At 54.7% G+C, this 12,346-nt stretch overlaps 1 protein-coding gene across 2 annotated transcripts in view; it reads right to left on the bottom strand.

The window, feature by feature from the left end:
* Nucleotides 1-3,552, bottom strand: part of VWC2 (von Willebrand factor C domain containing 2) — a 108,349-nt gene extending 104,797 nt beyond the window's left edge. For both annotated transcript variants that reach the window (XR_007121686.1, XM_047696089.1), the window contains exons 1-2: nt 3,414-3,552; nt 731-1,529 (exon numbers count right to left, since the gene is read on the bottom strand). Coding sequence is in view for 1 of the 2 variants with exons in the window: in XM_047696089.1 (XP_047552045.1) it covers nt 731-1,426 (696 nt within the window). In the remaining variant the exon portion in view is untranslated. The remainder of the gene's footprint in view (nt 1-730; nt 1,530-3,413) is intronic.
* Nucleotides 3,553-12,346: the final 8,794 nt, after the last annotated feature.

The following is a 12,346-nucleotide window of genomic DNA, read 5'->3' as shown; positions in this document are numbered from 1 at the left end:
ATCACAGGTAATAACCTCTCTCTCTCGCTGCGTGATATGAGTTTGAACTAAGTTAATGCACGTGGAAGATGCAGCCTCAAGCCTGCCACACAGTAGGCCCCTGGGACATGGCTAGCTGCTCTTAATCTCCTTACCAGTCCAGACCTCAAACCAATTTGTAACCGTAAACCGAGCTTCTGGTTCTCGCCCTCCACTATGTGCTGGCATCCAATGAGCAAGCATTTTCTTTGCCTTTTGATTCTTTAGAACATTTGCATGATACCCCAACATGTAATCTAGGGAAATGGCTTATTTATATGACTAGTCTTCCTTAATTAGCTATTAGCTGAAGGATGTATCCCAAATGGCACGGCAAATTACCCTGTGTTTGAAAACAGGTTGAGCATTTCAGCGGCAACACTTTTAAATTAGGAGCAGTGGCTGAACATTAACGGTAGAGCCAATGAGTGTTGGGGCGTCCCTGCCCTGCTGCGGGCATCACCCTCTCCGTACCCTTCTAAGGCGAAGACCCGAAGACCAAAGGAAAGGCCGTGCATTGGCCACATTGCTTTAGAGATTACCTCCGCACTGAAATGGGAGATCGCGCTGAGGGGACGCGAGCACAGCGCTGTCCGCCTCTGAGGACCAGAACGAACGCGCCTCTTCTTCAAAGTGGGGGCGCATAGTGCGCAGAGAGGTCTCACCCTGCGGTGGAAGGTGCAAAGTGGCCCGGCGGGCGCTCGCCTCTTACCACGAACTCCTCCAGAGTCTGGTAGGTCTTGCCCCGGAACTCGCAGTAGTTCTTCCTCTCCTTGCACTGCGGGCAGCACTGGCTCGTGTCGACGTGGATGCAGCGCGGGTGCAGCCGCGGGCACTCGGGCTGCGCGCACAGCGGCCCCTCCTCGGTGCACAGGCACGGGCAGGCCGAGGGGCCCGGCGCGAACTTCTCCCCGATGGCATACACGAAGCCGCTCTCGTCCACGCAGCCCTTGCCGCGGTAGTCCGGGTACGCGTACTCCTCGGGCGGCTCCGGCGTGGGCGCGAGGTCCGGGCCGGTCGCGTCCTGGGCGGCCGCGGCCGGGGGCTCCCCCTGCGGGGTGTCCCCGCGGGGCCGGCCCTGCAGGTCCCCGGCCTTTGCGCCCCCGCCCTGGGCGGCCCAGGCCTGCTTCTGCTTGCTCCACGCCTCCCGGCCGGAGAGCCCGCGGCCGCCCTTGCCCTTCCAGTCCCGGCCGCTGCCGCCCTCGTCCCTCGCGGGGCGCCCGAGCTCGCTCACCCGCCCCGGGCCGTCCCGAGACGCGTGCTCGCGCTTCTCCTGGCCCGGCTGCTCCGGCGCCTGGGCCAGCTTCTCCAGCGGGATGCTCGGACTGCACAGAGCCACCATCAGGCAGCAGGTGACCAGGAAGGAACTGGACAGCGCGCCAACTGCCATCGCAGTGGAGCTGGGCATCCCCTACCACGTCCCGGCGGGCGGGCGGGCGGGGAGCGCGGCCGAGGGGCGAGTCGCATTCACAGCCCGGGGGCGCGCCGCCGCCAGCCGGGAGCCGCCGTCCCTGCGGAGAGAACAGCAGCACAGCTGAGCCCCGCGGCCCGCGCGCGCCCGGCCCCCACCCGGCCCGCGCCGCCCGGCCCCGGCAGCGCTCTACACTAACGAGCCGCACGACGCGGGCGGGGGCAGCATGCCCAGCGCCGCCGCCCAGCCGGCTTCCGAGATGGGAAGATGGTGGAGACGGACGTGGAAGCGAAGTCCGGGAGAATCACCGGCCCGCCGCGTTCCTCCTGTGGCCGCGGTAGGCGGTGGGGACGGCCCTGGGCGGGTGGCGGAGCCGGAGCTGCGGGAAGGCAGCGAGCCGGGCCCGCGCCCTCCTGCGAAACTCGGAGAGAGCCACATAATCCGGGAGCCCGGGATGTGCCCCCTGGGTGCCAGCCACACTTTCCCAAACGTTGCTAAATGGAGGATTCCGCAGTGGAGTTGGGCACGGGAAGACCAGAGGGAAACCCTCCCCGTCTTGCCTTAGGGCGTTTGGGGAAAGGGGCGGGAGGGGGTTAACAAAGCTCCCAGGACCCTGTGATTCATCTCCAACAACTTTTTAAATGCTTCGAGTGCAGGGAGCAGACGCCGCTTCCCTGCCCTCCTCCCCAGGCCCAGAAGCACGGAAGGATGTCACCGACCACTCCCGGCGGCGGGGTCGGGGGTTCCGGAGGCTTCGGCGCCTCAGCCGTCCCTCGCTCCCATCCCCACCCCCGTGTACAGCCAGCCACTCGGCGACCAGGAGCATTGATGAGAAACCCCCGTGCGGGCCGCGACGCTGGGCTCCTAATCGCTTTCACCCGGGAGAGGGTCGTAGCGGTGAAGCAGAAGTGCCCAGGCAGCACCACCGTGCGCGGTTGGGGAGGCTGGGGATGCAGGGTGGGGGCGAGTCCCTCTCACTCTCCCCATCTCTGAAAGCCTCCATTATCCCAAAGTTTCTGTCGCCCAAAGGGGCCAAGAGAACCCTAGACGCCGCTGGGTGCGGGCAACCCAGCTCCCTTCCCCTTGCCCTCCCCCCTACTCCCTGCCCTCCATCCGGCTCGCTGCAGGGGGTCTTCACACCCCCTAACCCGGTGAAAATCCCCTCCCCCCCGGAGATCTAGGACAATCTTGCCCTGTGCTCACTTCCAGCCCCGGCCATATGGACCTCGGTTCCCACCCGTATTTGCAAACTCGGGGTCCGGGGGAGGTCCTCCCGAGCAGTGAGAGGTGGAACTGTGCCCCCGGCGCTTCCCCGCGCGCTGGGTGCGGACACCCCACATGCACCCTCAGTCCTGCGGGCGGGCGCCCAGCCTACATACATGAGCGCAGGGCGCGGGCCGGACGCCGGGCTCGAGGCAGGCTCGGGGGCAGCAGCAGCGGGCGCGGTTCCGGGGCGCCGGCGCCCATCCTCCGGCCGGCGGGGTACCCGCGCGGGGCGCACCGCGGCGAGCGCAGCCCCACCTGCGCGCTCCGCCCAGCGCGTGCACCCGGCTAGGGCGTCTCCGCGGGCTGGCTCAGCGCGCTGCCCAACTGGCGTCAGTGCCCGCGCCGCCCTCCGCCGCTCCGCCCCGGGTCTCGTCCCCGCGTCTCCGCGGCGAAGCGCGCCCGGGGGGACGCCAGGCTTGGCCTCGCTTTCTCCACCCGGCGGGCTCGGGGAGATCTCCGCGCCAGGCAACCGGATGCCGGGCCGCCGCGGCGCGTCGGAGGGAGAGGAGGCGCCCGGAGCGCGGCGGGCGGGCGGGTGGCACCGAGGCCCGGCGTGGGAGCCCGCGCGCCCGCCTCCCGCCTCCTCCCGCCCCGCGCGCTCCCCGCTCCCTCCTCTGCGGCCCCCGCTCTCTCGCGAGGCGTCGCTGCGGCGGCCGGCGCTGCGGGGAGTCGGGGACCTCTCGCCCGCTAGCCTCCCTGCCCAAATCGCGAGACCCACCTGTCAGTCCCCCGCGCGGCCGCCTGCCCGACTCCTGCCTTGTCGCTCACTCTCCACGGCACCTTTCATCCGCGCCTCCTTCTTTCCTTTATTCTTCTCTTTAATTTCTTCCTTCCTAATTGCCCCCCGCCCTGGCTTTCCTCCCCTTGGACGGCTTGGTTTTGACGCCTTTGAAAAACCTGAACCAAACTGTGTTCAATTTGGAATTCCAAGGCCGCGTCGGCTTAGCAGACCGTTGGGAGTTATTTTCCTCCTGATGATCAGAAACCCAGAGGTATGGAGGAAGGAACTCATGAAAATCCGGACAGCGTACTTTCTGAATCCCTGCCGGTGTCCCTCCCCATCCCTCGGTCTCCCTTGTCCTGCCCGCTCTCTCTTCTGCCACAAATAGAAACATTTCGGTTTAATTTTGTAAGGATGCTAAACTGTTAAGCAGAGCCCTGTGTTGTGCGGTCTTGGATTCACCCTTTGATCTTGGCCAGTGGATGTGCTACTTTTCTTGGATTAAAGGAAAAAAATGTACCTGTTCACATTAACTCCACAAATGGAATTTTTATAGGCATGTGCATTCCCGGGGCAATGTCATCTGAGAATCACTGAAAATGCAGGGGCAAAACAGGCTCTGAGCTGGGGCAAGCTCAGACTTTGAACTGGGGGACTGGGGAGCAGAGGACTTTAAGACAAGTTCCTGTTCTCCCCCACCTCATTTGTTTGTTTGTTTGTTTAATTATTTAAAGTGGGCTGCAGGTGGAGCCTGGAGCCCAACCATGGCTTGAACTCAAGACCCTGAGATGATGACCTGGGCTGAGATCAAGAGAGAGGGATGTTCAACTAACTGAGCCACCCAGGTGCCCCTCTCCCACCTCTTATCCTAGGCAAAGATGATGTACCTTCCGTTCTTGAAAGGACAAAGAGGCCACAGGAGGCAGGGAGAAGCTTATCCACACACACACACACAAAGTAAACAAAACAAACAAACAAACAAACAAAAACAAAAAAACATAAAAAATAAAAAAAAATTAAAAACAAGGCTTTAGAGGGTCTCTGTGTTCACAATGATTTGAGACTTTCTGCCTTCGAATCCCTACTGTCTCTTCTCTCTGTCGCCTCATCTCAAGTCACATGTGCCCCTGGAATGCAGCAGCCTGGCCACCTGTTAAATACAACATTTGTTTTGCACGGTACCGTCAAGTCATGGTATCGGGGTAGCCCCAAGCGCATGTGACTAATAATAAAACCCTACCGATACGTGCTTGTGCTTCTGGCTGAAAAATTGGTTGGGGGTCTGACTGAGGGAATCGTGATGTCTCTGTATCGATCCCGCCTCAATCACAGCTCCTGTTGAATCAGAAAGCCTTTGTCCCAGCCTCCTGGTCACAGTGGAGAGCCATGATTAGGAGACAGTGGGGCTCGCAGGAAGCAACCTGATAAAATTAGGAGCTAATTGTGCAGCCCAGCATCTAAACCACTTTCTGTCAGATGCTCTCAGAGGTGGTGGGATGAAATGAAGGGGAAAAGCAGTTTTAGAAGGATTTCTGTCCTTCTGAATAACAATACCCAGGCAGCCTTGATTAGCTGAGAAATCCAAGGAAATATTGGGGCTTTGCAGGCATCAGAAGAATTTACAATTTATTACATTAGCAATAATGATCCTTCCCCCCCCCACTCCCCTTTCTTCTTCTTGTGTTGTCTACTGTCTCCTCAGGCTACAGATAAAGAGCAGAAAATTTTTCCAGTTAGGGAGTGAAGTGACATGGGTGTCATCTCGGCTCTACCAAGGGTAGATTGGGGGACCTGGGGTGAATCACTGGGTGTCTCGGGAGCTTTGTTTTCTCACTGAGAGAAGAAAAAGGAAAGAAAATCTCCAAATGGATATGAATCCCCAAAAATGCACTGGCGCCGTGGCCCATTTCTGGCCCCTTGTCTGGTGAACCCAGTCTGTTCTGTCCATGTTTCCTTCTGGGCACCCGAGTTATACCCACCAGCAGGAGCACCACCCCGCTCAGCAGGGAGTCTGAGAGCCGGTGTTCATCCTGAGCAGTGGAGAGGGGAGGCTGGTCCCAGGCCAAGATCTAGGTTGACTCTTCAGTCCTCTCTTCTATTTTAAACAAGACTATGACAGAGTTTTATATGTCTACAATGACATATTATCATCCTCTCCCAACGAGACTTGGTTTATGTCCCTGTGACAGGCAGGTGACTTTCTCGGAGCTGCTGCGTAGCTGCACCCACCTCCGAAACAGGGGCTCCGTGGAGGGCTGGAGCTGCTCATGATTCATCTTTCTGTGCTTAGTCTAGGGCCTCAGTGACTCAAATAAGGCGGGAGGGAAGGAATGACGGATGGATGGAAGGAAGGGAGGGAGAGGGCAAGAGAGGAAAGGAAAGGAGGGAAGGAGGGAAGATTAAGAACATCTGTGGGAGCAAGGGGAGAAAAATCTTCAAGAAACACACTCATCCCTCATGCAATGCTGGGCACGGTCAGGCGCATCTCATTCACTTCCATTCCACGCTCCCAAGTCTTGGGGGCACCATTACTGTCTTCCATGTTGCCGGTGGGAAACCATACCTCAACGAGGTGGTGAGTTCACTAAGGTCAGGGCTAACCGGGCTAGAGCCGAGCTGACACCGAAATCTCAGACTCTTGTCCTGGGGCAGCAAGACAGGTGGTCTCCAGGGGGAGGCGCTCTGTCAGTCACTTACTGTACTTACATCGTTCCTCCGGCTCCACTGTTCGGCCACTCCCAAGGGACTGCGCACCCCCAGGGTGCGGAGAAGCCCTGGGACATGGAAGTGACTAGACCAGGCTGTGGACACTAGACGTCAGTTGCTGGCACTCTCACGCATGTTCACCTGTTTAAAACGATGACAGGAGCTCAGCTGACCTTTGCCTAGGAATGCGGGAACAAACTGAGGGAGGATAACTTGAGGAACAGCCTCTCAGACCTAGAGGAGGAGTGAGGAAACAGGAAAAGGAAAAACTGTAAAAACCAGAAGCTGTCAGCCTTCATCGGTCAGGGTTAGGAGGAGTGAAAACCGCTTCCATCTGAAATCCAGGGGGAGCAGGACTTCTGTGGTCCAGACAGGAGTGGACCACTCGTTCAACCCGAGGAGTGGGAGAAGCCACCTTTGGCCCTCTGATGGCTCCTTATGGATGTGCCCTGAGTAAGCCTGGCTGTTCAGGGAGCCAACAATTAAAGTTCTGCTCTGGACTGGGCTAGTAGACAACGGACGCAACTGTTCCATTCCTGCTTACCCTTTGATCCATGCCTGGGTGGGAGAGTCACTGCTCTCCGGTGCAGCCGGTGGCCCGGGCTGCCTGATTACAAAGCACCGTGGAGGCTCCTCCCTTCTTGTTATGCCAAAAGTCAGCAGCATCTGTTCAGACCATCCGGTGTATGACTCACAGATAACCTTCTCAAATCAGTGGCAAAACTGCGTTCCTTGAAAGGAGGTTTCCAGGGATCTGTTGTTCATACACTCTAAAGTCAACCGCCACATTAACATCACAGACCACATACACATTGACCAATAAGAAAGTTTCAGAAGCAATCATTAGGAGACAGGGGCCCACCGGAGTGCATTGGCCTGAGGCAACAGGTGGTAAGGTCAGGGGTGTGGGAACCTGCTGGCACATTCTGTGGGCATCTTATGAGGCCGGGGAGGAGACGGCCTGCGTGCACCTAGTACTAGTGAAAAGCATTCAGTTGCATTACTTAAGGTTTTCTCCTTCTTCTAGATAGTTCCAAAGGAGAAAGTCTGTGGCAGGTGCTGTATGCCACGGGAATTCAGGGCAGGGTTTCCCTGGGGTTGGTGAAGAGAATCCGGAGTCCCTCTGGGGCACTTCTGATTTAAGGTGTGTTTTCTCCTGATGGCTTCTCTGGCCGGGGTCTTCCCTGGTGTCAGCACCTGGCCCAGCTATGGCACTACCATAGGCCTAGCATTATCTATACGCTGCTCCCAGGGCCCCCAAAGTGGGCCATGCAGGACGTGCCTTGCTGGGCTGAGCATGGCTGATCGCAGTGTGAGAGGGAGGGTGTATCCAGGTGGACTGAGAACAGAAATGGGTGGTACATGCAGACTGGTGGAGAGTCAGGCCACGTGTCTTCCCGGGATGACTTCTCCAAAAGGCCCCAAGCCGGTTGGCTTCTGGAACCTTCCATGGTATATTAAGGGGACTTAGAAGTAGCTTGGGGCATCTCAATGTTCCCCAGATGTGATCAGCCACTCTAGTGACGGAGCTTCGAGGATGGGGAGCTACAGGAGTGAGTTCTGGAAACAGGCAGGGACGCTGGTTGGGGCTGGGAGGCTGGCTGGGCCTCAGATGCGAGCAACTGCTCCGGTGCGAAGCGTGGGCCCACTGTCATGAGGGGTTGCTTCCCTGCCCCCGACTGCTTCTGAATAGAAACTGAACATGGGACCGCCCAGGTATCTGGGACTAGTGTGGACAGGAGCATGAGGGAGTCATAATACATCTGTGGGAGGGACAGTGGGAATCAAAGTGGGAAGGACAGGCTGTTCAGGACATGGTCACAGGTCGGCACTTAAACCAGGACAAACCAGGGACCCAGGGTAGTGAGGAAAGTGTGTAATGGGTTCACGACCCTACAGTGATGCATGGCCACAGCTGAACAGGGTTCACTGAGCTTTCTATGGAATCTACCTGTTCTGGCCTCATGGGAGTTGTGGGGGAGGGGGCAGCCGGCGGTGATCTGGGCCTGTGAGCAGACAGGGCTGCCACCACATTGCTGCCACCACATTGCTGGAGAGGCCTCCAGCAACCTTCTGTTGCCCTCCCAAATCTACAGTCCTCAGCATTTGTAAGATGATGTTACATACGCTGATTCGATCACCTCTCTCTCCCCCCATGCCCCAACCTCCTTACCCTGAGTCACTTCTGTATTTCCAGCATCTCACTTCTACAGCGGCATCTGTAGCTCGCAGACGAGCTGTGGCAAGCGTTTATCGAATGAATTAAGGAAGAAGCTCCAACAACACGACACGAAGTGCGTTTTGAGATCTGTCTTGCCTCCATCCCCTGCTCCTGCCCCACCCCCGACACTACGCTTGACCTTGAAGACAGTCCACAAGTGCCCTGAGTGCTCCCAGGCTCCCAGTCTTCTCCCTCTGATCCAAGAACATTTAAGTTACGGTTTTATCTCTAGCTGTGAAAAGACACTCCTGCCTTTTAGCGCCAGACATGAGGAGGCCTGAAATTTCCCCACCGTCCTGGGCCAAGAAGAATTCTGTTCTACACATTCTGTATCCTGGTCATACCCTACTCTCTTCCAGCACTCGAGGAAGAGGTCCTTTGAAGCTTTGACTAAGCATTGAGGGATTCAAATCCCAGTCCCCATGGCTGGTCATGAAGAGGTGTCCACCTGAAGCGGCCATAGGTACTGACTCCCTGTTACCTACTTGCGGAGTTGGTCTCAGGGAATGAGCCACTTACATTGAGATATTCAACGTGGCCCACGAATCTGGGGATCCTTGTTCTATCTTCCTGCAAACTAACTCACCAGCTAATGTTTGTTTCGTCTAGAGGTTTCCTGACTGCAGCTTGGCGGCTCACCATCAAGCTTGGGACTTTTCAAAAAGCACACCATGGCTCGTTTGCTTCTGGGTTGAAGCTAATTCGCTCATTAGTATTTTTGGAGTAAAGTTTTTCAAATTGTTACAAAGTTTTTCAAATTGTTATTGTAGGGACCAAAGGCAGGCTGTCCCACCATGTGCCACTTTGATAAAAGTTACGTAAGAGACCGTTATTCAAGGACACCCAGACCCTCCTCTGCCCCCTCAGAGCAAGAAATAAATCTCTCATGTGGGAGGCACTACCCTGTACCAGAAGGTAGAGAGACGTCCTTGACACCGGAGAAAGGAAATTTAGAGCCCAGAAGGCTATTTACCGGACCCTTGTTACTTTTCACTCATTTATCTCCCCAGCTGGAATTCTGGTTAGAATTCCTCATCCACTAAAGCTTTCAAAGTTAAGTTTTCCTTGTTCTGTCACTTCCTCGTAGATTTATGGTCTCTTTGTCCAAAAAGTATGAAAACTGCCTGCCTTAGTCACTTCTTGAGGTTCTGACTTCAGTATTAGACACACATAATAAAAGTTTGGTTTCTTCTCCTGCAAATCTGTCTCATGTAAATTTAATTCTTGGTCCATCCAGAAAACCTTGAAGGGTAGACGAAGGGTTTTTCTTTCCCTTCCTTCAGTCCGTACTGGCATTCAAATCACACTTCTCCCTCCTGGCCCAAAGATACTGTTACTATTTATTCATTCGAGGTTTACTTATTTGTGCTCAGAGTTATTTTATTGGAGCTCCTGGGCAGGTAAATAGATATAGTTCTTTCCATGACTATAGAAATAAAACTGTTTGAAGCCCATTGCCCATTTTCTTTTTTCTGGTAACAAACTCTAACCTGATTTTCCTCTAGAAGACCAAGCCCTAGCCCACTTCTCAGCCACCTGCTTCTCAGGTAGAGCTGTCGGATGGGTACTGGTCTGGGCGGTCCCTGGGCCACAGTGGGAGATCAGGGATGCTCTGGCTGTCTTAGTGAAGACTATGAGAGTCATGCTTGAACCATATGAAAACGGGAGGTTTTTCTCTTTCCCACTGGACTTGAGTCTTTTTTTTTTTTTAAGATTTTTATTTATGCATTTTAGAAAGAGAGAGTAGGAACATGGGGGAGGGGCATCCGGAGAGAGAAGCGGGCTTCCTGCTCAGCAGGGAGCCCGATGCGGGGCTCAATCCCAGAACCCTGGGATCTTGACCTGAGCAGAGGGCAGACGCCCAGCCGACTGAGCCCAGAAGCCGTTGGACAAGTCTTACAACAATTAAGGCCAGATCCGCTGGGGGCTTTCAAAGTCGTAGGTTCTACCCGAAATGGAGCCAGCACAGAAGAAAACCAAAGCAAGAAAAGAGGACAAATTAAATCCCCAAAATGTTTATGCGAGATCCTCATGGCCTCAAGAAGGCTCCACCTGTGGTCTCCACTAGCCAAAGCCAATGTCTTTCTCTTTTGCCCTGGGGTTGGGGGGGTGAGGAGGGGAGTTTGGACTGGAGTTTTCTATCACTTGCAAATGCAAAAGGCGTGGCAAATAAAATAGCTCACTGATTGAATTCAGTAATATCCCTATTTAAAGGGCAGCCCCAAGCATATCTGCAGACCCCCCAAATCCCACCACAATGGTCAGACTGTAAATGGCTTCAGCCCCATCCTGGGCAGCCTCCAAAATGCCCCCTCACTTGGCAATTAAGCCCGGGCTTCCTTTTGCACAAGAATTCCTTTCATGCGGTTCCAGCAATCTGCCTCTGTGCGCTCAGAGGCAGAACTGTTCCCGAATTGTGCGAAGAGTCACCCTTGCCAGCTCCGCTACATTTTCTCCCCCCGCCCCGGCAGCCCCAGCATCCAATCGAGATTTCTGGATCCTTTCCAGTTATAACACCATATAGAAATACTCAGCATTTCCCAGCCCTGAATAATGTATTGATCCCTTTAAAAGGAGAAAATATTCTCACAGACCCCCAATGTTTACTTAGATTCTTTTTATTGTAATCCCACTTAAATATATGCAAACCTAAAACCCTCCAGACTCTTCGGCTTACAGCTTTTAAGCAACGATAAAAATGAATTTACAGATCAGATAGAAAAGAAACTCTAAAACCAGTGAAACCGAAACGGACCCCTTGGGTTAAGGGGACAGAGGAGAGGGATGGCGGCTCACAGCGTGGAGGCTCGTGTCCTCAGCTACCCCGGTTCTTCTGAGCTCAGTATCATGACAAGACTGGGGCCTCGTGGCGGCTGGGTTCTCCAGCACGTTTCTCTGTTCAGACTCCTTCAAAGCTCCATGAGCATGGCTTCTTACAAAGTCACTGGACTCTGCTGAACACAGCCACACGTGTTTATAAAGAGTCACTGTTGTTCTTTATGAAGTCTGCCAGGGTTAACAGCTGTAGCAACCGTGGTAATCCGCAAGCTCATTGATAGACGTGAGTTGCAGGAAACGAAATCCCATCACGCTCCTCTGTCTCCTCTGTTAAGGTTCTCATCAGAGGGTCTACCCATACGCTGTGGTTTCTAACCAACTGTATTGGGGACCTGCTTCATATACAATGCACCGCACTGCTTTTATTTACTTGGGTGAATGTTGGCGAGGTATATGCGGGTGTGGCTAGCACCCCCTCAAGATGGCCATGGTCGCCGCTCACTTTCTGCTCCGCTGGACCTTATCAGACTCCTCCTCCCTGTCTGCTCTTCACATGCCGCCCCCAGGGAACTGCTTTCATTCTGCTGGGTAGGCACTTCCCATAGTGGGCATCCTGGAGTACCGCAGAGCCTTCTGGGGCTCGAATTGTCACTCACTGTGATGTTTTCAAGACACCTACCTGTGTGATATGTCCTGGGAGATGGGTTGGTTTTCCCATTCACCCACCAAGGGACATTTGGGTTGTTTCTGGCTTTTAGAATAACAGCCAATATGATCATTCAAGTTCAAGTCTTTTTGTGAATATAGGTTTCCATTTTTCTGAGAGGGAGAATTGATGAATCTGGGTATTATTGTTACCCAGGCTCCATTCACTTAGGAATTCTGTTAATTGTTTCTTTACATTCCCCAGGATTTTCTAAGCAAAAATTATATGGACTTCAAATAAAGCCCGCTTTAATTATTTTTCAATCCTTATTAGTTTTTATCTTTTAATTCCTGCCTACATTCTTTGGGGACCACCAACAAAATGTGGAATAAAAGACTCAGAGCCTTGTCTCCAATCACACATAGAAAGCATTCAAAAGTACGTGATTAGGGGCGCCTGGGTGGCTCAGTGGGTTAAGCCGCTGCCTTCAGCTCGGGTCATGATCTCAGGGTCCTGGGATCGAGTCCCGCATCGAGCTCTCTGCCCAGCAGGGAGCCTGCTTCCCTCTCTCTCTCTGCC

This window comes from Lutra lutra, chromosome 11 (assembly GCF_902655055.1).
Source record: "Lutra lutra chromosome 11, mLutLut1.2, whole genome shotgun sequence".
Lineage (NCBI taxonomy): Eukaryota > Metazoa > Chordata > Mammalia > Carnivora > Mustelidae > Lutra > Lutra lutra.
Note: the sequence above shows the minus strand (reverse complement) of the source record. Positions and strands in the feature narration are given on the sequence as shown.